General features: G+C 48.5%; 2 protein-coding genes and 1 pseudogene across 2 annotated transcripts in view; all 3 read right to left on the bottom strand.

The window, feature by feature from the left end:
• LOC125440371 overlaps positions 1 to 12345 on the bottom strand; it is an 84995-nt pseudogene extending 72650 nt beyond the window's left edge.
• The window catches only part of LOC125440106 (zinc finger protein 420-like), a 313705-nt gene extending 300406 nt beyond the window's left edge, over positions 1 to 13299 (bottom strand). Inside the window, 1 exon segment of the mRNA XM_048509682.1 lies at positions 12373 to 13299. Within this exon segment, the coding sequence (XP_048365639.1) occupies positions 12373 to 12407 (35 nt within the window). The 5' untranslated portion in view covers positions 12408 to 13299.
• Positions 1 to 26175, bottom strand: part of LOC125440166 (zinc finger protein 91-like) — a 183782-nt gene that overhangs the window by 121676 nt on the left and 35931 nt on the right. The gene's annotated exons all lie outside the window — the stretch shown is intronic.

Here is a 26175-nt window from a genome sequence, read left to right as displayed (position 1 = left end):
AACTGAATGATAAACGCCTTCTTATGAATGACAAAGCTGTGTGGAGTTTACTTCGTGAAGGTGGGAGTGTTGCTGTACAAGACCACTAGTTCTACTCTGAGTAGCACCGCTCAAATTCTGCTATCAGGTTATGGGCCCAGGCGGTGTGGACTACTCGTGAGTAAGGCGGTGGTTCCTGTGTGTTCCTGTGTGTTCCTGTGAGCTGTGGTGTGGCTGTCCAGTACAGAGTCTATAATGGCGGTCACAGCAGCCAGTATGCCGTTTGAACGCCTTAATGAGGACAACTACTTGTCGTGGGCGTGTAAGATGCAGTCCTATCTTATTCGGGAAGATTTGTGGTCTGTGGTGGAGACAACCCCGGCTGCTGCCGACGCGGCGGGTCGACGCGCTGATCAAAAAGCCCGTGCCTCCATAATTCTAGCCGTGGAGAACTCCCAGCTTCTATATGTTCGGGACACTGTGAACGCGAAAGAATGTTGGGAGGCGCTCAAGGCCATATATCAGCAAGACACAGCAGGGTCTAAAATGCTGATAGTGAGATGGCTATATAACTGCAAGCTGAAAGCTGGTGAGTGCGTTTCTACTCATTTGCAGCTAATGAGGTCCCTATATCACCGTGCCAGAAGACATATCCTGGGGATGGTTTTTCTCCGAGTCCCATAAATCTTATATCATCTTATCATCACCGACCAAGGCTGGGATCAGCTGGCTACAGTTTAATAAAGTGTGAAAGAAGCAGACCTCGCCCCTTTCCTTCTTCGCGGATCGCTAAGCTGCTTGAAGGCCTGCAACAGAGGGAATTCCAGCAGGAGAGCCGCGGTTGCTGTTGAAGCTGCCCCTATGAGACGCATTAACGCTTCGAGGTAAAGCGCTCACCAGAGACGGTGCCTGTGAAAACCTATGCTGTCCGGAGATGTTACTGCTGTGGGTCCGTAAATCACATCGCCAAGAATTGTCCAGACGCCGGCAATAAAAGGCAGATGAAAGGACAGAAGGGGCTTAAACGGAAGATTTACAGCCCAGAACAAGCTCCGACCGGTATGACGCAGCTATGTTGGTGTCTAGTGCTGTGGAGAAAAAGCAAAGCAGTTGGTTGATGGATAGTGCCTGCACGGCACATTGTGCAAACGATAGAAGTTTGCTTCGCGGATGAAACTGCTGCTGCCATTTCCCACGTAAGCCTTGTTGGTTGTTCATCATCCGAGGTGACTTTACAAGGAACTGTGTATGTACTCGCTTTTGGACTAACATGCCCAAATGTGTTACTAGTCCCCCACCTAGACTTTAATTTGTTAAGCCGCCTCCATGCCTTGTTCAGGAGGGGTATAAAGTCACATTTAATAAATGACATGTACGTTATGTGAACAAGAATAATGTGTTGTGCGCAAAGGGACAACTAAGGGATATGTTGTACCACATGATTCCCAAAGGTACCAGTGGGAAAGTGTAAAACAAATCATCCAGTCTGTCTAACAAGCCCTTACACGACAACTGTGTGCACGAAGTTACACCGCAGTACCAGGGTCATGCAGGTTGGTTTCTATCGCGCCCAGTTAGCTAAGGTGTGTGACATACAAGTAAAACCCTGTAAACATTACCTGGAGTGTTCTTGTTTTGTAGTGGCTGCTGTTGTGCCTTTCCTGCTGCTAAAGCCAGCAACAGACAAACCCAGACAGACCTTTTGGTTTGGTCCATTCTGACCTTGCTGGACCTTTCCCAGCCAGCCAAGGGGGTGCACGCTACATCATGTTGATTGTGGACATTGAGGCAGTAATCCTATCGGTTTACCGTTAAAATCCAAAGCAGAAGCCTGTGAAAGGTTCCAGGATTGGGTTGCCATGGTTGGAAAGAAACCACACTCCCTATAAGGTAGCGAGGTTACAAACAGATCGCTGGGGCGAGTACATGAGTAAAGCCTTTCAATCCTGGTTGGCAAAGAAGGGATTTCAGCACAGGACAACTAACTCCTTTTACGCCTCAGGAGAACGGGGTATCAGAGAGACGCTTTGGGGTGTTGCAGGTGATGCGTGATCGTACGTTTGAGGATGCAAAACTACCCTTTCACTATTGGGGAGAGGCTGTCTGTGCCGCCACTCAATGCACAAATCGCCTCTGGAGTTCCAGTATTCAGGAAACTCCCCATTACATGTTGCTTCTGGCAAGAAAACCTCATTGAAACACCTGAGTAGCTGTTTGGGAGCTTTGCCAATGTCTTGATACCAAGTGCACAGAGATCTAAAGGCAAACCCAGGTATCAAAGATTAAGATTTATTGGTGGCTATTCAGAAAACACTAAAGGTTATAGATTTAGTCTTCGAATTTTCGCAGAATTCAGGGTTCCTCTAGAAGTGCCAACTTTGGCAGACACACAGGTTAGAGCATGTTCATTCTAATTCTGCAGTTTTTCTGCCTGCTCTAACTGAACAGCCTGCAGGTGCAGCAATCAGTAGCCAGAGCGCACCATCCTCCTCTACTCACAGTCACATTCCTAGAGTGAAGAGAGAGAGAGAGGACAGCAGTAGTTCAGACTTGGAGAAAGAAGAGGAAAAACGCAAGTGTGTTGATTTTCCTCGCAGGTCCAAATAACAGGAGAAAAATAAAGGAGTGCCGCCACAAAGATTTGGTGTTACTCAGGTTGTTAGGATCTTGTCAAACATATGGTAGAGCCACAAAGTTTCCAGGAGATGGTAACTAGACCTCCTGAGGAACAAGAACAGGAATGCTGCTATGGATGATGAATTTGAATCCTTAGTGAAGCAAAATGTTTTTGAAATTGCAGACTTGCCACAAGCATCTCAGAAAGTGGTTGGATCACGCTGGGTGTACAAGAAGAAATCATTGCCCAATGGGGATAGCTTTGTACAAAGCTCGGTTGGTTGCCCAGGGCTACCGGCAACCTCTATCGTAAAATTATGAGCAAACATATTCGCCTACTACCAAGGCTGAGTCTATGAGACTGGTGCGCTAGCTGTAGCAATGCAAAGTGGAATGGAAAATGCGTCGCTTTGACTTCCAGTGTGCATATTCATACGCCCCTTCTGATGAGGATGTGTACATGAAACCAGCACCTGGATATCCAGTTAAAAAAGGCAAAGTGTACAAATTATGTAAATCGCTGCACGGCCTAATGCCAGGCAGCTAGAAATTGGAATCAGTGTTTGCATGATGGTTTGTGTAAACTAGGTTTCCAAACGAAGCGTTATGGATCCTTGTGTTTATACTAAAGGTGAAAGGCCAAGAGCAAGTCATCATAATTGTTTACGTAGATGACATGTGTGTTACTGCCTTAACTGATGCTCAAATCACTGATGCTCTATGACAGTTTGAAGAAGATATTTCAGGTGAAAGATTTAGAGCTACCTAAAAACCTATCTAGGTATTAGCATAACTAAAACAGCAGAAAGGAACCTTGCTGCTAAGTCAGAAAGACAAAATAGAAGAACTCATAGTGAGCGTACTGGCTTAGAGGAAAGCCAAAGTAGCAAAGACATCCTATGTCTACTGAGTTCACTAAAGGAAAGACAGATTCTGATGTTTCTTTTGATAACCCTGCATTCTACCGCTCTGTCATTGGAAGTTTGGCCCATTTGGCAAACTGGACAAGACCAGATATAATGTTTGCTGTTAGCTATTTAAGCAGACTTGTGTTCAAAACCTTCCACACTGACGCAAGGCTTGGCAAGGAGTGAAACGCGTCATTCATATTTAAAAGGTACATAATGTTAGCTTCGCTTTGGCGACAGTCTTAAACAAAACCTAAGTGTTAACCGCTGCAGGCAGATAAGTTCTTTTGCAGATGATTCTGAAAGTAAGTCCCGCACAGGTTATCTTATTAAACATGCCGATGTTCTTGTAGTATGGAGATCGAAGAAAACAGACAACAACTGCCTTGTCTACCATCTCAGGCAGAGTATTGTGCGTTATCTGGAGACATGCACAGAGTTGCAATGGATGAAGTAATTGCTATCTGACTTAAAAGGTGCAATGTGTAGAACTCTGTAGTCATTCAAGATGATTCACAAACTTGTATAAGTTTAGCTGAAACAGAAAGCATGAGAACAAGAACAAAATACATTGGTGTTAGGTACCAAAATGTAAAGCAAATGGTGCAAAATAAAACAATTGCTTTGCCTTATATTGAAAGTGAAAACAATCAAGCTGACTTGTTTACTAAAGCAGTACCAGAACTGAAGTATGAACGTATGTTGCCTTTGTTAGGTATTGTCAATGTTCTTATGTAACTTTTCTTTGTAAATATTTGTATTGTATGTAATGACTGCTTCCTAGGATATGAGAAGGGGTGTCATGATAGTTAAAGTGTCCATATCCTATCCAGCATGAGTCAGCATGAGACTGAGCTGACAAACCGGTTCTAACCTGTTCCAAGTGACCTTTACCATGATTGGTTGAGTCTTGTATAAAAGCACCTGTATTATACTGTATCAGTGTTCCTTTGGGAAACAGGTGCTAGGCGAAGCACTTTGATTGTCTGCTGAATATTCTACGTTGTATATAGCTACTTGTACATAGAGCAACTGAATGATAAACGCCTTCTTATGAATGACAAAGCTGTGTGGAGTTTACTTCATGAAGGTGGGAGTGTTGCTGTACAAGACCACTAGTTCTACTCTGAGTAGCACCGCTCAAATTCTGCTATCAAAAATGCACTAGTGTGAGAGCTCACTGGAATTGCTCTGGGTCTTCTCTGTGGGAAAATGCCTGCTTTCCATGCGCCAGGATCCCAGGATCAGTGCCTGGCATCTCCACTTAAAGCGGTTTCAGGGGCCTGGGAAACAGCCCTGCCACAGAGCCACGGCCACTCAGGGTGGACAGGGAATAAGTGGTCTGATTTGGTATAAGGAATCAGGCTGTTTTCATAGGTTCCAGATCTACAGCCACCATTTTCACATTCACATCTCATTCAATCTCTAAGGAAGAGAAAATCAAACAGAGATGATAATCCTCACAGAAATCCACCTGCTCTTGAAAAGCACAGGCAAAGTACAGTCCCGAGGGACATATAGTAGCTACCTGCCAGTTCCTCCTCTTCATCAAAGATCCCAGGAAACAGCTCTTCTTCCCCTTCTAGCTGGGATATCAGCTCCGGCTTAGCAATCAGAGGACCTTATAATCAGGGGAAAAAACAACCATCACCAAAATTATAACTCTCCTGAGTGCAAAGAAATTCCTCAGCCCCAAGTGAGGTTGACAGACCATCCAGAAATACATAACAGGTTGAAGATTAGGAATGGGATGAAGGACAGTACAGAGCCAAGAATTGTCCATCTACTCAGGAAGAATTAGGAGTAAAAGGCTCATCAAGGACTGTGGCCCTTCACAGAGAACGGAGTGGCTTTTTTTCTGCAGGGACATAGAAGGGAGAAAATCCTACTCAGAAATATTAGTGGGCTCAGACTGCCCGAGGCAGTGTGCGGAAATCCTGCTAAAAATATCTGTTACCTGAGAGTAAAGTTGTTCTTTCAGAAAATAGAAAAGGAGAACTGTATTAGCAATTGAAAAGCTTTTATACACCTGATTGGTTTACGTTAATTTGAAAGACATGGGATATAAAACAGCTTCTGAATAACTGAGCAAGCAGAATCTGTGGAATCAATCATAAAGATTTTGCATATAGTGACTTTAATATCAAGTTCATCTTTTTAACTTCTAAAAAGCATCTTGTGCCTGTTTGCTTTTTGACTAGGAAAGGAGGTTTCATTTTCAACCAGCTGTCAGGAATACGCGCTGCAGAAGGACCCCATTAGACAGCTTTGGGTGCCAGCCAACAGCAGTGAAGAAATGCATGAACACAGAAGCTATCGTTCCACAAATGGGAAGGCGTTTATCTTCTTGTTGCAAAAATACACGGATACACAGTGCTCAGTAACTTTCTCACCCTCACCATGAACAGCAACAGAATTACGAACCAACATGAAACGGGATGAACAGAATGAATCAAAAAGAAAGGGAAAGTGTCATTGTCTTATCTGCTCTCCTTATGGGGCTGATTGCTTGAGCCAGGCAACCAACATCTGCACGATGCAACCCAACATCTGGACTCTTAATTAGAATGACCATTAAGTTTCTGCTGACTTGCAGGTTTAGTCCATAATATGTCCATGGTGCAATCTGCAGTATTCCAACACTAGCAACACTCTCTGACAAATTGGGAAGTGTCTGGAATCTGAGCTAAAGAAGCCCATTCATATTTATTTTAAGTAAAGGGTGGGAAAACAGTGAAATTACAACCAATTACATGCTACACTTTTCCACAGAAGCTACCAGGAATGGCAGCTCAAAGTCTACAGAGTCAGGCAGATGAAATTTTGGAGGGAAAAACCTCCGCAGGGCACTGGTGGGCAGAGGGTGTATTGCAGAAATGCAGCTGTAAACTCGGTCATGGGCAAAGAAGCCGGCAGAGTTCCCTCCAAAGCCACCTCTCAGTCCAGGTAAGGCAAAACTGGAGGGAAGTCCCCACCTTCTCTTGACTAAGGATTCCCCTGGAACCATTTCTGATGTCCTCTCAGGTGGTCCAACACAAGACTGCCAGGTAGGGGCTCCCTCTCCACAAGGTAACCCCCAAAAGGAATTCCAAATCACAGGAAGGATCATGGAGGGTAGCAGAGATCTGCTGTAGGGATCAGCCCAGGAGAAAAGGATCCTCACCCAGACAAGACACATTCTGAAAGTTCTCCATCATGACTTCCTTGTACAGCGCCCTTTGGGGGGGCCGCAGCAGGGCCCATTCCTCCTTGGTGAAATGCACGGCCACCTCTTCAAAGGACACCCCACCCTGCAAGGAGGAAGAGGAGGAAACATTTCTTTACATCAGTGCAAAACTGATCTGGGGGCGGAAAAGTCAAAAGCAGAGACAGCCGGGTCTGAGGTCTGAATGGACATTTAAATCTGCTCCTGATAGAAGGAACAGTGGATTTGCTTATTTAATTTATAAGACAAATTGTACGGCTGTAAGGGTCAGGGTGAGTATTTTCCCTTATCGAGGGAGGTTGATTAACTGGTCCAGGCAGCAAATATCTTGCCTGCTTTCTTAAAACTAGTCCATTTTCGACTGACCTTAGACGGGTCAAACACACACCTGGTCCTTTTCATGATAAGCATTTTCTTCTGCAATTCTATTCTAACCTGATCCCAACACGTGTGTTTGCACATTGTCCCAACTTTGTTAATTTGGGGGTTAAATTCCAAAGATACTTCCGGAATTCCTTAATTCAGCAAATACTTAGGCTCCTTCCGCACATGCAGAATAATGCACTTTCAAACTGCTTCGAGTGCTCTTTGAAGCTGTGCGGAATAGCAAAATCCACTTGCAAACAGTTGTGAAAGTGGTTTGAAAACGCATTATTTTGCGTGTGCGGAAGGGGCCTTAGATTGAAACCAGGTAAAACTAAACATGATAGAGGGAGACCTGCACAATCTTCTCTCCTTCCCCCCCCCCCCCTCCTGCCCTGCTTCCTGATAAGGTCAAGAAATCACTGCCTTTTAAAGCAACTGACAAGCATCTTTGCTCTAGAGTCCATCAAGGCTCTTGCAGATCTGGATGCTGTTGTCAAGGCAGACGAGGCAGAGGTTGGTCTGCTATCCTCTTTGGGTGCTTTTCCCCGAATGGAACAAGATGTGGGGGATTATTTCGGAGGCGATCATATTTGCCTTCGCAATTTGCAATTTTGCTCCCACCACATTGCTTCACGCTCGGCTCTAAAGTTTAAATCGTTGCAGGGAGAAAAAGCCAGAGGCTTAATTTGAATAATAATTCAGAGATCATTCCTGCAGCAATTCATATTATATATTCCAGGGACTGAAATCTCCTTCTTATAGGGTTTATGAAACAAACAAATACTGTAGGAATCGTAAAAGAATAGTTTAGTATTTTGGATATTTTTAAGCCAGTCTGTACAAAATTGACAGTGACTTCTAGGACTGTGGGAAGAAATAATGAGTGCAGAAAATATATTCAAAGAATTAAACTCTATATGTTCAAATACTCTAATTTATGCACACATTTACTAGATCTCTTATCCCTGAAGTGTGCCTTTAGAATTTTGAAAAGCACAAACAATGGATTGTTCTACGTGAAGGCTGAAAGACAACAAGTCACAGACTTTTTGGAATAAGATTAATAATAACTGTTCTGTAGTGTCCGGCAGTCAATCAAGCATGGCTTCTTATCTCCAAAAATGAGCACTTCAGGCACTTAAAGTGGCTGGTTATGAAACCCATTTTTCTGTACGCAGATGATGCAGGGCTATTATCTAGACCAGAAGTGGGTCTTCATAAAGCATTACATTCTTTTATAAAACCCTTTAATCAGGAGGGGCTATCTGTAAATTGAAAAACAAAAATCCAAAATAGTCTTTTCAAAAAGGGCCATGGACGTAGGTAAGGGGGGGGGGGTTTCCTCGGGTTTGAACCCCCCCCATTCATGACCGAAGCTCCGCCCCCCCCGTTTGTGGGTTTTTAAAACATTTTAGTGCTTTTTCGGTTTTTGGCCTGCAGAGGGTCATTGTTTTGGCTAGCAGCACCAAACTTTCAGGGATTGTTTGGGGGACTCTCCTGATGACACTACCCGGGTTTGGTGGGAGTTTGGTTCGGGGGTCCAAAGTTATGGACTCCCAAAGGGGGTGCCCCCATCCCCCATTGTTTCCAATGGGAGCCAATAGAAGATGGGGTCTACACTTTTGAGGGTCCATAATCCCTGGACCCCTTGAACCAAACTGTAACCGGCCATGTACTATCAGGAGAGTCTCTTATTGATATCACCCAGTTTTTGTGAAGTTTTGTCCAGGGATTCCAAAGCTCTGGACTCCCAAAGGGGGTGCCCCCATCCTCCATTGTTTCCAATGGGAGCTAATAGGAGATGGGAGCTAGATCTTTGAGGGTCCATAACTTTGGACCCCCTGAACCAAACTTCACCAAACCTGGGTGGTATCATTAGGAGAGACTCCTAAAGATACCCTGAAAGTTTGGTGCTTCTAACTTAACCACTGCATCCCTGACAGCAGGCACCCCCCAAATTTCCCCAGATTCTTTTTAAATCCACCCCCTTCGGCATGGGTTTAAAGGGAGAATCTGAGGTCCTCAGTTTAGAAGAAGAGTTTGAATTTATATCCCCCTTTCTCTCCTGTAGGAGGCTCAAAGGGGCTTACAATCTCCCTGCCCTTGCTTCCTCACAACAAACACCCTGTGAGGTGGGTGGGGCTGAGAGAGCTCCGAAAAGCTGTGACTAGCCCAAGATCACCCAGCTGGCGTGTGTGGGAGTTCACAGGCTAATCTGAATTCCACAGATAAGCCTCCACAGCTCAGGCGGTAGAGCTGAATCAAACCCGGTTCCTCCAGATTAGAATGCACCTGCTCTTAACCACTACGCCACATGGAAAGTGATGCCGTTTCAGGGTGGGGGGATAATTGCCCCAAAATAGCATCACTTTCAATGTTGTTTATCCAGGAATCCCAGATTCTCCCTTCAAGGTGGATTTAAAACGAGAACTTGGGCTCTCTAGTTTAAACACCATTGAAAGTGATGCTGCTTGGGGGGTGGATTCAGCATCACAGCTGACTGCCGAGACAGGGACGAGGATGCAAAACTCAGATTTTGCACCAGGCTCTATTTTCCCTCTACGCCTCTGCCCAGAGGGGAGGGGCAGGGGAGTCTGCCATCCCTGACCTCGGAGAGCTGCTTTTATAAGTGCTAGGCCAAAGGCGGGGCTTAGGGAGGGGTGTCCATGTCCTAGGGGCGGGTGGGGGTGTGGCCCCACTCCCGAACCACCCCCCCCCCTAAAAAATCTATACCTACGTCCTTGAAAAGGGCACAAAGTCTGAACTGTCAAAGGAGGGAAAACTAAGCAAGTGGCACATTTTAAATATTTGAGAGTCAGGAACTGAAGCTGCTACAATTAATTCAAATGTACTTCTGGGATTGTTCTATTCAAAAAGCAGCCAGCATGTCCCTGTAGCTATTATGCCTTTTAAGGCTAAAATAATCCCTCGGGTTCTGCTTGGGGCAGGCATCTGGAGAAGTGGAATTTCTGAGTGTTCAGACGACACGCTTCTACAGTTCTTGTGATGGTTGGCAGGAGTGCCAAGTTGTGTCACAGGAACACACTTAGAGTAGAGTTCGCACAACACTCATTTGAATCTAGGGCTTCAAATGCTACATTATATCTCAGTATGAAGGCCCTTTTTATAGTACCCAATACCCAAGTGAGCAGATTTGGATCCAGGAATACATAGATCTGTTGCAAAATACCTGGCTATAGTGATCTTATAATAATCCCATTAAAATCAGTATTACTTGTTGACCATATACGACATTGTTTCCCATTCCTGAATGTCTGAGCAGTGCCCCACCCCCCTTTACCTGAGCTGGCTGCATGGCGGCTCTCTTCCTTTTGCCAAGCTCAGGAGATGGCAGATAAGGCATCAAGGACGTCTTTTCACTCTTGCCTGGGAGGGGGAGAAATAAAAGGGGTGGGGAATTCCTTTTTTGGACTACAAACACGTTTCCTGTGCCAGTTCCTTGAATAATGAACCTCTCTCCGTAACGGCTTCGGGGCACAACTGAGGGGATCACCCTTGAACTAGGAAGGGTCTGGAGTCTTTGACCCATCATCTGTTTCTCATTGAGCCACTCAATTTTGGGGGTGGTCCCACATTCATACACCCTCCTCGAACTATTTCCTTCCAACCTCTGCAAGTCCACTCCGGGGCAAAGTGTTGCTGACCCTGCCTGAAGCCACCCCACACTCTCACCCCACTGAGGGAAGCCAAGACTCCCTAGCCTGCCCCACACATTTAGGGGGCTATACTGGTTTTGGGCAGGCAGCGTCCTGAGGGGAGAGGATGGACTGCTTGACGTAAAATTGCAGGTGACAGATGCCAGCTAGGAGTGACCATCTCCCCGCACACAGAAAACTAGCCATCCACGGAAATAGTTCCTGCCCTCCCTGCCAGTCATTATGCATTTTTGTGGCAGGGAAATTTTAACAGAGGGAAAAATGAATTCCTCCATCCACAGTTTCAGGTGAAGCTCCCTTGAATCCACGTGTGGAAAAGGCAGACAGAATGGCCCAGATGTTTTTCCCGTCCTCTCCACCCTGTTAGTCTCTGTGAGAACTCCCTCCTGGACACGTGGACCAGATCTCAGATTCTTGCACATGCCAGAGATGGACGGTGCGTCTACCCAGATGATCTCAAAGAGATCCAGCAACTGCATTTGATCATCTGCAAGGCCTGGAAGGAAGAGATCCTCCCCACGAATATGCAGCAAGGCAGAAAAAGAGCCCCCCAGAAACAGGAAACCGACAAGAACGAAGGAGGAGAACAAAATGGGGGGGGGGGAGAGTGGTATGGTCCCCCATTGTGGCTGCTTTGTGGACACAATCCAGAGACAATGGAGGAAGGACCCCACCCCCAAAACACTTCCCTGAAGCAGAAGAAGGAAAAGTGGCAGCAGTCTTGGCAGCAGCAGGGAAGACCGGAGGGGTGTGTGTGTGTATTGAAAATGGCAGCCCCCAGAAGAGGCTCAGTTGCAGACTCCATCTTGGCAGGAAAGGCAGGAGATCAGAGGAGGGGTCCTGATGCTCCACAACCACGTGGGGAAGGGGAGGGGGGAAGCACACAAGCCCCCTCCCCAGAAGCAGCCCCTCTTGGGCAAACCCCCTGTGTCTCCAGTCCCTGCTCTGGTTCCCCAAAGACAAAAGCGCAGGAGAGTGGGGTGTGTGTGTGTGTGGCCTGGGGAAAAATCTGCTGGGGGTGGGGGCTGGCGCCCTGGCTCCTTGGGGGGGGGGGGCGTGGGACCCCCCCTGCCCAGTCTCTCTTCCTGCTCTGGGCGCCAGAGACCCTTCTTCGCCCGCCAGCACCTGCCTTATCAGCTCTGCCTGGTTCTTCCCCCGCAGCTTGGACTCCGGGGGGGTGGGGGTGGGGGGTTCCCTTAAGCCAGAAACGCCCAAGAGTCCGGCTCCTGCGGGGGGTGGGGGGCGGAAGAGCCTGGCCCGGGGCCGGTGGGGAGGAGAAAGGGAGGGGTCTTCTCATGTCGGGGGTCCAGCGCCCCGCAGCCCGTCTTAATCCTCCACCCGCCTCGCGGGGTCCTTTGAGCAGCCCTCCCCCCGCCCCGCCTCCCTCTTTTTCTGCCCGTCATTCCGAAAAACGCCTCTGGGCCCCCCGGCCCCCCCCCCCCAGCCCCGTCGAGCCTCCCCCCCCCGGGCGCCGAGTTCGGATCCCGCCTCCAGCCCTCCTCGTGGCTCCTCCTCCGCACAAAGGGGGGCCAGGGACCCTCCCCTCCCCTCCGGGTCTTGCCCTGCAGCCCCACCCACCCACATTCCGCCCCCTCCCCCGCCCCAGCCCCCTGGAGCTCACCAGCGTCCCGTCCGGCCATTCAAGGGGCTTCCCATGGGGATCAGAGGCTGCTTCCGGGAGGGACCGGAAGTGGCTCCCCCACCCTCCGGCGCCCTTCTCGCCGCGGCTGCTCTAGGACTGCGTGTCTCGCTCCCTTTAACCCTCAGTGTGCCACTGCGGGGGAGGGGGGACAGCTGGGTCCAGGTCTGGGGGCACCCGAGAGACCCGCAGAAATGTCACTTTCTGCGCATGCGTGTTGCTTTCATCGTCTTCCCCGCCCTTCCACATATATTAAATTTCAATATATTAACTTTAATAACTAAATGCACGTAAATATATATATATATAACATCATTCAGGCCTGACCGTCTTCAAGTAGGCGTGGCCCCAGCCGAGCCCGGGAAAAGGTGCAGCTGTTCCACGACCTGGCCCATGGAGGAGGAAGGCGAGGCCAGAGCATCCAGCTGGCCCCTCCTTCCTCAAAATGTTTCATGAGCTTTTGCGTTCAAGTTTGTGCTTGTTATGGATAAAAGGGCAAGGGGACTGCGAGGCTTGGAAAAGACCCTCCCCTGCTTATTGATATGAATTAAAAACTGGCCAGCCTAAATACAAGATCCCCAAACAGCAGCAGCATCCCATAGACACAAACAGCGAGATCTTCCCTCTGGGGAGAAAAGTCCAAAGTCTTAGTTTAGCTGCTGCTGCTGCTGCACATTTGCTGGCTATGCCCCAGTCCCCGCGCCCCCCCCCCAAAAAAAAAACCCCAAGCCCCTGCAACCAGGATGGTTAGTTTGCTCTGTAATTTGCCGGATCTGCTGATCTGGCTCCTACCAGTGGTGGGATCCAAAAATTTTAGTAACAGGTTCCCAAGGTGGTGGGATTCAAACAGTGGCGTAGCGCCCATGGGGCTGGGCGGGGCACGGCGGGGGCGTGGCTGGGCTTTCTGGGGGCGGGGCGTTAATAATTTCTCTGTTACTGTAAAAAACTCTTACTGTAAAAAAAAAGTTCCTAATTTCCAGCTGGTATCTTTCTGTCCATAATTTAAACTCATTATAGCAAGTCCTGTTATCTACTGCCAACAGAAACAACTACTTCTCCTCTAATTGACTGCCTGTCAAATACTTAATACTTTCAAATACTTAATTTTGTTTCTAGAAATCAAAAGAAGGAGACTTTCCTTAAACAAGGAACTTGACCATATTTCTAAAACATGTTTTTAAAACAGCCCAACAGGGAGAATTATCCCCTTTTCTACCTTCGCTAACCAGCCACATAGGAAACAACAGGACTTCATGATTTTTGGACCTAATGGAATTTCTAACGGAAAAGCAGACCCAATTAGTAACCCCCTCTCGGCACACACCAATAATTAGTAACCCACTCTCGGGAACTGGTGAGAACCTGCTGGATCCCACCTCTGGCTCTTACCCACTGTCTCGCTTGGTGAAAGCAAACTGCTCCCCTCCATCAGCGGCTCTGCGTGGTGCGCTTGTGTGTTCCAGGGACTCTAAATAGCACACAACAAAACCTGCATGAAGGAGCTGCCCACATCACAATGAGAGGCTGCAATTTACACCCATGTCCTGTACACGTCACTTTCATTTCCCAGACTTCACTGTAGACCAGGTTTCCTGGAGAAGGATTATATCAGCTTTTGTAAGAAAGTCACTGAAATATGAGTTTGGAGATTTATTTCCCCATCCTGTGATGTTCCATGATAGGATTGGAGAGTTTTGTTGAAGCCTGACGTCACTGGGTATAGTCCATGGTTGAAATTTCAGGGGAGCCGTGCAGAACACATCCATTTCCCTGCACCCTGGACAGGATAGGCAATGGACTTCACGGAACAATGTTCTGAGACCTGCCGTCACCAGAGATGCGTGTTTACAGCTTCCCAGAGAAAAAGGCAAAATATGAGGTGAGTGGGGGTCATCCTCAATAGACTCACCATGAGCAAGAAAGACACCTGAGAGCCAGGGGCGTAACGAGGCAAACTGGAGCCCTGGGCAAAAAGCCCTGAGTTGGATGCCCCCTCCCCCGCCCATGGGTGGCCACTCCACCACGACCAAATTATTTTTGCACCAGGACATTGGTGCCTGCAGGGGGCACATTTTTAGATGTATCGGCACCCCCCAAGTTTGGTGCAGTTTGGTTTAGGGGGTCCAAAGTTATGGACCCTCAAAGGGGGTGCCCCATCCCCCATTCTTTGCTAAGGAGACGGGGGCTACCCTTTTGAGGGTCCATAACTTTGGATCCCCTAAACCAAACTGCACCAAACCTGGGGGGTACCATCTGGACAGTCTCCAGATGATACCCTTAAATTTTGGTGCCGATACGTCCAAAATGCGCCCCCTGCAGGAACATCCCAGAAATTTGGCCAAGAATCTTTGTTCTGCATTGAGTTTTCTGAATTGCTGTCAATGAAGAAGAAGAAGAGTTTGGATTTATATCCCCACTTTCTCTCCTATGAGGAGACTCAAAGGGGCTGACAATCTCCTTGCCCTTCCCCCCTCACAACAAACACCCTGTGAGGTAGGTGGGGATGAGAGAGCTCCGAGAACCTGGGGGTTGCAGGCTGGGGGGGGGGGCACATTTCTAAAGGCACAGTCTCAAAACTTTCATGGTCTCCTCAGGAGACTTCCCTAACGCTACCCCCCAGGTTTGGTGCAGTTTGGTTCAGGGGGTCCAAAGTTATGGACCCTCAAAACTGTAGCCCCCATCTCCTATTAGCTCCCATTGGAAACAATGGGGGATGGGGGCACCCCATTTGGGAGTCCATAACTTTGGACTCCCTGAACCAAACCTCACCAAACCTGGGGGGGTAGCATAAGGACAGTCTCCTGATGATACGCTGAAAATTTGGTGCCATTAGCCTAAAAACTGCACCCCCCCACAGGCCAAAAATGGGAAACCACTAAAAATACGCTGCTTTTAAATGTTTTAACTATTTAGAATAGAATAGAATAGAATCTTTATTGGCCAAGTGTGATTGGACACACAAGGAATTTGTCTCCGGTGCATATGCTCTCAGTGTACATAAAAGAAAATACATTTGTCAAGAATCATAAGGTACAGCACTTAATGATTGTCATTTACATTGTTTTCTTCTGCTGTACACCGCCCGAGCCCCCCGGGGATGGGGCGGTATAAAAGCCTAAAAAAATAAAATAAAATAAAATAAAATAAATAAATAAAAAACGAACCCTGCATTTTGATGCCCCCCACAAGGTGGTGCCCTGAGCAGTTGCCCACCTTGCCCAATGGACATTACACCCCTGGGCAGAAGTGTCCCTTTCTGTGAATCTGTGGATGTGTGAATTGTGTTAATTGTTTTCCCGACATATATAATATATGCTATGGGTATTAGAAATGTTTGTATGTGTGTGTCTATCCATCTGTCCACCCATCCGTCCGTCCGTCCGTCCATCCATCATTCACACACACACACACACACACACACACATCCTTCCTGTTGCAGAGGTTTGGGGCAGGTGGGAGGTCAGGTGTTGCACCCAAAATTGCTGCAGAGTTTACTGTCTCCAAATGAAATGCCTCGAGATGGTCACAAGCGGAATCATCTCCCCGCTAAACAGATGACTGGAATGTCTTGTCGAAGGCTTTCACAGCCGGATTCAACTGGTTGTGGTGGGTTTTCCAGGCTGTGTGGTCGTGGTCTGGTGGATCTTGTAGCGGAGGTATCACCTGCATCTGTGGCCGGCATCTTCAGAGGTGCATCACAGAGGGAAGTCTGTTGCACACTGACTGTATGACCGCGGCCACACAGGCCGGAAAACTCACCACAACCAGTTGAATCTGTCCGTGAAAGCCTTCGACAATACGAAGAAAACAATTCTTTTGCTTGGAGGAGAATGAGAAATGGCTGCTAAAATCTACAAAGGCAGAGCAGGATTTCCACGGAGGGCCGAGTCTTGTGGCGTCTGCCTCTACCCCTGCATGGCCCTTTGCCCCCTTCTCTGCAACAGCTTTTCTGGGTTGTCCATCCAAATGGAGTGGGGGGAAGGAGATACTTGGGAGGTCAAAGTTCTCCACACGTTCAGGCAGCCAATTAATTTTTTTAATCAACAATATTAAATGATTTCATAAAACAACCATTAAAAACCAAGGATAATATCTCATTAAAACCAGTCCAAAACGACCTTATGCTTCCCACCAGTGGGTGTTGTCCCTTCCCTGGGCTCAGACTGCCCCCAAATCTTTTTGGAACACATCTGGTTTTTAGCCTCACTGGGAAACCAGGAGGGCAGGAGACCCCCCAGCCTCTCCCAGGAGGCCGTTGCAGAGGCAGGAGGTGGTCAACGAAAAGACAGATTAGGCACCTGCAAATTAGGAGCCAGCTTCTTAACTACAGGTAGTGAGGAAAGACCATTTTTGGCCATCATGGCCATCTGTTTCTCCAACAGCAGCCCTGGATCCAGCAAGACTCCCTGAAGTCGACCCACGTGGTCAGCGCAAGAACGAGACGAGACGCGGAGATAACATCTGGTGGAGATCGCCAGCAGCGGGAGCACGGAGGTCCGTGTTCCTAGCGAGTCTGCCGCGTGCTGGTTCCTGGCACCTTTTATTGTGATTCTATCGGGGGCGTGTAGAAGGGAGGAACGGAGGGAGTTCCGGGAGAGCGGGAGGTCGGGAGATCATCATGTGATGCATGATCTCACCTGGCTACGTTTTGCGGGGAGAGGAAGGCGTAAGCCGTCTGAGCCTAATCCTCACCACAAGGGGGGCTTTAAAGAACCCATTTATGTCCCTTGCGCCCGGTGACTGAACGCCAGAACAAGTTCATGACCCCGTGACTCATAGGGGGATGAGGTGGGGGTGCGGTGCGCACCAGAAAGGCACGTGAGGAAGCGTAGGTGTTCCAGCCGCGCCTTTCGACCGCGGTGCTGCTGGGTCAGCCTTGGTGCATTACTACATCTCCTCTATTTTTTTACATTTTTAGAAGGGAGGCCGAAATGCTGAGGGGCGATTTAGGGGGACGCTTGTCCCCTCCGCTGTTTGGTCGAGTTGACCGAGCTGCTTGTGCAACATTAGAACTTGGTTGCGGGGCAGGGGAAAGTCGAGGGGCTTCTTACACACGTTACAGGCAATATTAGATACACATTGAACAAAACAAGACCCGACGATGAGGCATACAATCAAACCAATGCAGAGCTGTACGATAGCACTCAGCCATCCTCCCGGCAGCCAGCTCCAGAGGGCTGACCACCAATGGGGCAATACATCGTATTTCAGATTGGATACAACCTTTTGCCACGCACTTTCATATGAATCAATTGGGAGTTATCAGAGAGATTCAAACCAACACATATTATGTACATTCTCACAACCCTGGTGATGCAATAACAACAAATAATTAATGGCGGCACGATTATCTAAAGTTGCTTGACGAAGTTCCTGCTGCTCGGAGGCCAGGGCATCCAGAGCAATGGAGGTGGAGTTGATGGACTTCGCAAGGGCACAGGCCAGCCGGCCAATAGTCTTGGTGTTACAGGAAACAAGTCCGGGGACTCCCACAAGGGAAGTTGCGAGGGAAACACACTCCGCCTTGGCTAGAGCCGCCGCGTCGCTCCGGCAAGGGGGGTCGAGGGGAAGGGCGGGCGGCGGCTGTGCTTGGGCTTCCGGGGTGAAGCCTGAGGCAGAAACGATGGTGGCGGTAGCAGAGAGTTCCGACAGACAGACGAAGCGGAAATGCAGCAACAACAAATAACATAACTTCTAAAATTAAGGCATGCAATAACTTCAGCAATAGTTGGTTCACAGTAAACAATAAAACATGGCTAAACGATACATAGGCTGGATGATGTACGGAAGGAAGGCAACCCGTGGTTGCATAATTGTCCAATGCATGGCTCTTGCTGTTTGACTACCAAAGCTACAGAGCGATGGCGTTAGAGTCCATGGATTTCTCAAGAGCGTAGGGAGAGCTACTGATAGTCTTTAGCATTGCAGGTTCAGTGATTCTCACGAGCAAGGTTGTGAGAGAAGGCGTGTTCCAACAATATTCAAGCGGCTGAAAACAGCGGAGAGTTCCAAGGGTTAACCTATCAGGAATGTTCCTGGCTGCAATTCCAAGTTTCAGCCAGGGGCTGCAGAGAGGGAGAGAGAATGGCGACTGTGGATGAGGGGCAGCGACACACAGTATCAAACTCTGAGCCATAGCTGGCCCAGGCTGCCGTTCCCCCCGGGGGTGGCCCCAGTGAGGGCTGCGATCTCCGTGGAAGAATGGGTGTGCTGGCTCCAGAGAGATCCCTCCCATCTCGGCCCAGGCTGGGGGGCAATCGGGCCCTCTCAACAGCGGCTGGGTTGGATCCTCCAGGGAGGCCAGCTCCATCTCCGGGATGGGGCTGGCCTGGCATGGCGAACTGGACTCCTGTATGGAAGAGAAAAAACAAGCAACGCTTTTCCCCCCGGGGGTTTGCTTGGCGCTGGCTGGGTTAGTAGATGACAATAGAGGACCTGAGCCCTGAGTGGAGGCGAGCAATTTTGAATGATTGATAGAAACGATACTTTGGATATGGTCTGCTGGATGAGACCTTGATTGGGTCGATATGGGGGGGGCTACTCCCCTTTCTTTCGTTTGTTTTGGCCAAGCTTTCCTTAGGCGCAGTTGGCCCATTCCGACAACGATCACTTGCAACATTCAAGGCGTTAAGAGACACAAGGCAGGGAATTGCCCGAAGGCTTAGGAGAAGGGAGAGGTCACATCCAGGTCGGGTGTTTGTTTGTAAAACAATCCCAATCACCGTCTAAAGTGTGGGTTTTGCAAAGCAACTTAAACAATTCACAATTATAGTCATATCGTAATATAGCAATCCATAGGAAAGATTAGAAATATGCAAAGAAAACAGTTCCTGTGCTTGAGGTTTTATCACTCTAGCAAATTGAGAGGGGTTTGCACAACCCTTTTATCAGATCCTAGATCTAGAGGTGGGGTGCGTCAGCCCATTAGAGAGAAGGAGGGTGTGCAGAAAAGAAGGCGGGGGGGGGGTTGGAAGTCAGCTCTACCTCCCCTCCCGTAAGGGGACTTTGGCCGTTTGAGCTTGCTTCCTACCTTCACAGCGGAGGCTGTGTAAGATAGGTGTGGCTGGGAGACCCCGGCACTGTGACTAGCCAGGGCGCTCAGCAGAAAATGTGGGAGCATGAAAATAATTCTGGCATGCGCCAATGTGGCAGTGTAGGCTCAGATGGGCCGAAGGAAAAAAGGTTCTCAAGGAGAGGTTTGAAGAAGAGTTTTGAAGGTTTAAACTACAAAGATGGGCGGCGGAAGCAGGTCCCATCGGTATCCTAGGAACCTTGCACGCATACGAGCTGTGTCCCGTTTAAGGCGGATGCTGTAATGGGCGAAGCCTTTCAAGGCATTGGCACACATAATCAGAAGGAGAAAAACTTTAATTGAAGCACAAGAGCATAGCTTAGAAGCAATGGAAAAATCCCTCTTATGAGGGAGAACTTTAGGGTCTCTTGAAGGGCAAGACATACAGAACATACATAGGCATACAGAGCACATATAAAGTAACGAGGAGGATTACAACTCTGATTTGAGATCTTTCTCTCTCTGAGGTACTGACGATTTTGCTGCCACTGGGAGCTTTGAGCTTAGGGCTTTGCACAGGCTCAGAGGCTATGAGATCTGGTTTGAACCTTACAGCTGCTTAGAGGGAGGGCCAAGGGGGCTTCTTCTTCACGAAGGACTTTGGCTTAAGGCCATTGTCGCGAGCATCTTCCCCTTTCCATGCCTCATTGTCCTGTAGATTGGCTATGGGGCATTCTGAGGAGGGTTCAAAAGCGGCAGTCCTCTTGGATAATGAGGCGGACTGGGCATAGTGCCAGAATGTTGGCGTTCTCTTCGTCAGCATTTCTTTCTGTTGCAATTCAGTGACTGTGGACTCTGCAGAGATGTTGAAATGCGTGCCACTCTGGGGCACTGGCGGAGGCATGGTGACTTTGGAAGTAGAAGGGGTTAGCAGAGCAGGAAGTATAGACGTAGGGGGGGAGCAAGCTGGCAAGACCAGCCCAATGGTCTCCGTGGGGATGGGATCACTATACTGAGCTGGGGCAGCGAAGATCTCATGGGGGAGCTCCGGGGGAAGGGTTTGAGGTGCGGATCTTGGTTCCGGGCTGGGGAGATGCCGGTAGCGGGCCTCCCCAGCGGGCATTGGGAGCGCCCGGTCTTAGACTTTCCTGGGGGTCTTCGCCCTCTGGGGAGAGCCCCCCCTCCGTCAGGAATTGTAGGCCCCCCCGCCGGGCAGCCTACAATTCCTCTGGAAATGTCCTGGTTTGCCGCAATTGAGACACTTTCGTCACCGGGCTGTCTCATGGCAGCCCGGAGAGGCGGCTAGAAGGCTGGCTTGATGGGCGAAAGACCCGATATCCTGGCAAGCTTTGAGCATGTCGGCCAGCTCGGGGTTCCTTCCTAGGCCTGTGACGGCTTCGCGGCACTCAGCGGAGGCGTTCTCCTTGGCAAAGCGCTTAAGGAGTTCGCCCTGGGCCTCTCGTTATCTACCTGCCTCTTGGCGCTTCCTGGAGCCTGTTCACAAACTCGGCATAGGGCTCTTGGGGCTTTTGCCGTATGGCGGAGAAGATCTGTGTGGGCTCGCCAGACTTGTCCACCTTCACAAAAGCCTTGTAAGCGCACTCAGAGGCGACGTAGGGGTGGCCTCAGGCAGGACAATCTGATTGTTGGGGTTACTGGAAGGCATCGAAGCCGTAAAGCTGTCGCGGCGGTGTAGAAGCGCCGCCCGGGCGGCTGCCCTGCTAAAGCATTGCTGGCGGAACTCGCTCTCCCAGATCACAAATTGTGCAGGGCTCAGGAGCATGCGGAAGGTGGTCTTCCAGTCGTCCGGAACCATTAGGTGATTCCTCGCGATTGCCTCTAGCATGCCTCTCACATAGGGGCTAGTGATTCCTACGTCCCGCATCGCTTTGCGGAGCTCAGTGAGGATGTTATAGCTTAAGGGGCGGTACTCGACAACCCGCCGAACAATGCCATCCTCCCCCTCGGTATCTGTGAAATGGACGGGGCACAATGCGAGAATATCGGCATCGTCTTCCGTCAGGGTTTCTTTCTTTTGCAGATCGTGGCTAATACGCTCTGCGAGAGTTTTGAAACCCTTTGATGGGAAGTAAGATTTGATTTGTTACGAAAGTTTTTTCCACACTCCTGGCATTTGTATGGTTTTTGCCCTGTATGAATTCTTTGATGGGAAATGAGGTGTCCACTCATCCTGAAGACTTTTCCACACTCCAGGCATTTGTACGATTTCTCCCCTGTGTGAACTCTCTGATGTGAAGTAAGGCTTGTGCTCTGACTGAAGGCTTTTCCACACTCCTGGCATTTGTACGGTTTCTCCCCTGTGTGAATTCTTTGATGGGAAGTAAGATGTGCGCTCTGCTTGAAGTTTTTTCCACACTCCAGGCATTTATACGATTTCTGCTCTGTATGAATTCTTTGATGGGAAGTAAGACCTGAGCGTTGACTGAAGGCTTTTCCACACTCCTGGCAATTGTATGGTTTCTCCCCTGTGTGAATTCTTTGATGGGAAATAAGGCCGTCCCTCCTACTGAAGTCTTTTCCGCATTCCAGGCATTGATATGGTTTCTCCCCCGTGTGACGTCTTTGATGGGAAGTGAGGCTGGCACTGTGCTTGAAGGCTACGCCACACTCCAGGCATTTATAATTGATCTCCGGTGTGTGAATTCTTTTATGAGAAGTTATCTTTTTTTCCTCCCCGTTATGGTCTCTGCAATGCACATTTCTGTCTGATTTTTCAGAAAGCCTTTCCCCAGTTGCATTCCTATTGTATTCTTCATGAATTTTGTCAAATAGTGCAGTTCTATGCAAATCGTCTCCCTGGAAAGGACCAGAATTCCTTCTCTCTTTAATGGGCTGTTTTCCTTCTTTCTTTTCCCGGGCACCAGAATATTCAGTGATGTCTTTTTCATCTGAATATATCATTCCTTTTTCACTCACATAATGCTCTTTCATTTCATTTGATGGATCATACACGTCTCGTGTGGAAAGAGAACAGGATTGCGGCATGAGCACTATGAAAAAGAACTCAGTCTGAGTGTTATAGACTGAACTAAATTAACTGCTGTACAGCATGCAAGAATTCAAAGGTCAGGTGTCTGAAAACCATTTCCAGAATCCTGGAGGGCAATCAGGTCCTATGAAATACCACACAGTATGGAGAATAGGATTCCATCATGACAGTTAATGGCAGAGAGATTCTTCACTGACCAAAACAGTAAATCAAAACACCAGCCCCAAAATGTAGCTACAGTCCTGTGTCTTTGTTGTTAGGCAGTGATGAAGGTCTCTAATTAGATCACTGCTTCCTCTTCTATGCCACCCAACCACTGCTCACACCACTTCTGCACGTTGCTTTGTTTAGTAAACCAGCTTCATGCCTCTATGATACTGACAGGAGATGAATCCTTGAAAGGTAGGAGCAGCAGTGGCGTAGGAGGTGAAGAGCTCGTGTATCTAATCTGGAGGAACCGGGTTTGATTCCCAGCTCTGCCGCCTGAGCTGTGGAGGCTGATCTGGGGAATTCAGATTAGCCTGTGCACTCCCACACACGCCAGCTGGGTGACCTTGGGCTAGTCACAGCTTCTCGGAGCTCTCTCAGCCCCACCTACCTCACAGGGTGTTTGTTGTGAGGGGGGAAGGGCAAGGATATTGTCAGCCCCTTTGAGTCTCCTGCAGGAGAGAAAGGGGGGATATAAATCCAAACTCTTCTTTTTCTTCTTCTATCTCCAACTTTGGTCTTTTGTGCCTGCCACACAGTGGGATTTTAATATGCTACACAGAGTCCGGAGTTGGGCTGAGTCCTCAACCAACTTTATTTTAAAACTGAAAGTAAAAAAACCTAAGCCAGAGTGGTGTAGTGCTTAAGAGCAGGTGGATTCTAATCTGGAGAATTGGGTTTGTTTCCCGACTCCCCCACATGAGCGGCAGAGGCTTGTCTGGTGAACCAGATCTGTTTCTGCTCTCCTACATTTCTGCTGGGTGACCCTGGGCTAGTCACGGTCCTCTCAGAACTCTCAGCCCCACCTCCCTCACAGGGTGTTTGTTGTGAGAGGGGAAGGGAAAGGAGTTTGTAAGCCACTTTGAGTCTCCTTACAGGAGAGAAAGGGGGGTGAAGTCGACCCACGTGGTCAGCGCAAGAACGAGACGAGACGCGGAGATAACATCTGGTGGAGATCGCCAGCAGCGGGAGCGCGGAGGTCCGTGTTCCTAGCGAGTCTCCCGCGTGCTGGTTCCTGGCACCTTTTATTGTGATTCTATCGGGGGCGTGTAGGAGGGAGGAACGGAGGGAGTTCCGGGAGAGCCCGGGGAGGGAGTCGGGAGATCATCATGTGATGCATGATCTCACCTGGCTACGTGCGGAGAGGAGCGTAAGCGTCTGAGCCTAATCCTCACCTGGGGGCAAGACCATTGTCCCTGCGCCCGGTGACGGAGCCAGACAGTTCATGACCCGTGACTCATAGGGGGATGAGGAGTGGGGGTGCGGTGCGACCAGAAGGCCGTAGGAGCGTAGGTGTTCCAGCGCTCGACCACGGTGCTGCTGGGTCAGCGGTGCATTACTACAGGGGGGATATCCATCCAAACTCTTCTTCCTCTTCCTCTTCTTCTACTCAGAAAGCAAGGATTGCCTCTACGAGGTGTGGGGCTTTATTGTGATGTGCTGTTATGTTGCAAAACTTCTATGTGCTCAGAATTGCGGATAAACTTGTTGTGAATCGAGGGGAGAAGGTGGTAAATTGCACTAGTGGGAGAGCTCTCTGGAATTTCTATGGGTCTTCTCTGTGGTGCATGCTTTCCATGCGCTAGGATCCCAGGATCAGTGCCTGGCATCTCCATTGAAAGGGGTTTCAGGTGGCTGGGGAACAGCCCTGCCAAAGAGCCACGGCCACTCAGGGTGGACAGGGAATAAGTGATCTGGCTTGATACAAGGAAGCTGTTTTCACACGTTCCAGATTTACAGCCTCCACTTCCACATTCACATCTCATTCAGTCTCTGAGGAAGAGAAGATCAAACATGGACAATAATCGTCACAGAAATCCACCCACTCTTATAAGGAAGCACAAGGAAAGAACAGTCTCAAGGGACATATAGTAGCTACCTGCCAGATCCTCCTCTTCATCAAAGATCCCAAGGAACACCTCTTCAAGCTGGGATGTGAGCTCAGGCTTAGCAATCAGAGGACCTTGTAATTGGGAAAAAAACAACCACCAACAAAATTATAACCCTCCTGAGTGCAAAGAAATCCCTCAGTCCCAGATGAAGGTTGACAGCCCAGGAATGGGATGAAGGACATTACAGAGCCAAGAATCATCCATCCGGCTCTAGAAGTTCTGTGGCTGCTCCCTGTCAAACTGAGATGGAAACTGTCACGGATTCCAGGGTTTGCTGTACTGTAATAGAGCAAAGCTCCGGCACACCAGGAGTCAACCACAGCTGCTTGTGATTGGCTGGCAGCTAAAGAGCCAGATTTTCTGTGAGAACTGAAAGGGAGTTCTGCAGCAGGGTGAGCTAAGGAATGGTTGCATTAGGGAATTGCTCTGTTCTCTTGGTGCAAAGCTTACTGAGAGGGAGGGGAAAAGTTCAGGCAGACAAGACTGGTCTGCTCTGAGTTCCCAGTAATACAGCAGTTGTATGCCAAAGCACATGGCTGTTTTTATATGTGAGAGAAATCTACTAGGGAAAAATAAGCAGGGAAGACTCATTAATGACTGTGACACTTCACAGAGAATGGAGTGGATTTTATTCTGTAGGGACACAGAAGGGAGAAAATCCTACACATAAAACTTAGTGGGTTCAGATTGTCCTAGGAAGAAATCCTGCTAAAGACATTTGTTTCCTGAGAGTAAAGAGAACAGAGTAGAACTGTATTAGCAACTGAAAAGCTTTTAAAACACTTGACAGGTTTATGTAATTTTAAAGAATAAAACAGTTTCTGAATAACTGAAAAAAACCTGGATGTGTGTACATAATATCTTGTACATAATGTCTTTTTTAGATGTCTTGGTCTTTCGCAGACCCAACCACCAATTGGGTCACACAGTATACAGAAAACCAACACACAGAGATCAGTATCTACATAAAAATCCCAACCATCATCCACAATGAAAAAAGGGGAATAATCAAAACTCCTACAGATTGTGCAAAATGAACTTGTGAACCTCACCTCCTCCCTGATGAAATTGATCACCTAGACTGGGCTCTGCAGGCTAATGGCTACAGAAATCCGACAACCTTTAAGACCAAGAGAAACCCAGAAGACTGAGGAGAACCAGCCCACCACAGGAAAAATATTTCTACCATACATCAAGGGAATCACAGATCAAATAGGGAAACTGATGAAAAAATATAACCTACAAACCATCTTCAAATCTACCAGGAAAATACAGCAGATGCTATGCTCAGCAAAGGACAAGAGAGACCCCCTCACTTATGCAGGAGTCTATCGCATACCCTGCAGCTGTGGAAAGGTCTATATAGGAACCACAAAATGCATCATTTAGACTCGTATTAAGGAGCACGAAAGACACTGCCGGCTTAACCATCCTGAAAAATCAGCAGTTGCAGAACATGTGTTAAACAAAACTGGACATAACATTTTATTTGAGAAGACTGAAATTCTGGACAATTCGGAAGGTTACTATGTCAGACTGCACAGAGAGGCCACTGAAATTCACAAACACCAAGACAACTTCCAGAGAGAGGAGTAGCAGCAGTGGAGAAGAAGACTTGGCCAGGAAGAGCAGAGTGACCTGCTGGTGTTCATTTTGGAGGGCTT

The sequence above is a fragment of the Sphaerodactylus townsendi genome, linkage group LG01 (assembly GCF_021028975.2).
Source record: "Sphaerodactylus townsendi isolate TG3544 linkage group LG01, MPM_Stown_v2.3, whole genome shotgun sequence".
Lineage (NCBI taxonomy): Eukaryota > Metazoa > Chordata > Lepidosauria > Squamata > Sphaerodactylidae > Sphaerodactylus > Sphaerodactylus townsendi.
Note: the sequence above shows the minus strand (reverse complement) of the source record. Positions and strands in the feature narration are given on the sequence as shown.